Genomic DNA, 465 nt, shown 5'->3' with positions numbered 1-465 from the left:
GTCTGTTATTAACACTGAGTGCGGTGTTTATGGCAAGTGTGGAGTATTTGCAAGTTGCGACCCTAAAACTTCACCTATCTGCACTTGTTTGAGAGGGTATGTTCCAAGGAATGTAGAGGAGTGGAACAAACAAAACTGGAGCAGCGGCTGTGTTAGGAAGACACCTGTGCAGTGTGAGAGTGAGAAAGTCATAAAAAATAATAGTAGTGTTGAATCGGTAGCAGTAGAAGATGGGTTTGTGAAGCTTCAGAATACCAAGGTTCCAGACTATGCTGAGTGGTTGTCTTCCATTGACTTTGACTGCAGAACTGCGTGTTTGGGAAACTGCTCTTGCAAAGCGTATGCTTATGATGTTGGAATTGGTTGTATGCTGTGGAGTGGAAACTTGATTGACATACAGAGATTCTCAATGGGAGGAACCGATCTTTATATACGTGTTCCCTCTTCTGAGCTTGGTAAGTGTAT

At 43.0% G+C, this 465-nt stretch overlaps 1 protein-coding gene across 1 annotated transcript in view; it reads left to right on the top strand.

Annotated features, from left to right (window-relative positions):
* The window catches only part of LOC107620325 (G-type lectin S-receptor-like serine/threonine-protein kinase At1g11330), a 37,810-nt gene that overhangs the window by 1,240 nt on the left and 36,105 nt on the right, over positions 1 to 465 (top strand). Inside the window, exon 3 of the mRNA XM_021114491.1 lies at positions 38 to 455. Coding sequence (XP_020970150.1) covers positions 38 to 455 — 418 coding nt within the window. The remainder of the gene's footprint in view (positions 1 to 37; positions 456 to 465) is intronic.

The sequence above is a fragment of the Arachis ipaensis genome, chromosome B10, assembly GCF_000816755.2.
Source record: "Arachis ipaensis cultivar K30076 chromosome B10, Araip1.1, whole genome shotgun sequence".
NCBI classification, from domain to species: Eukaryota; Viridiplantae; Streptophyta; class Magnoliopsida; order Fabales; family Fabaceae; genus Arachis; species Arachis ipaensis.
Note: the sequence above shows the minus strand (reverse complement) of the source record. Positions and strands in the feature narration are given on the sequence as shown.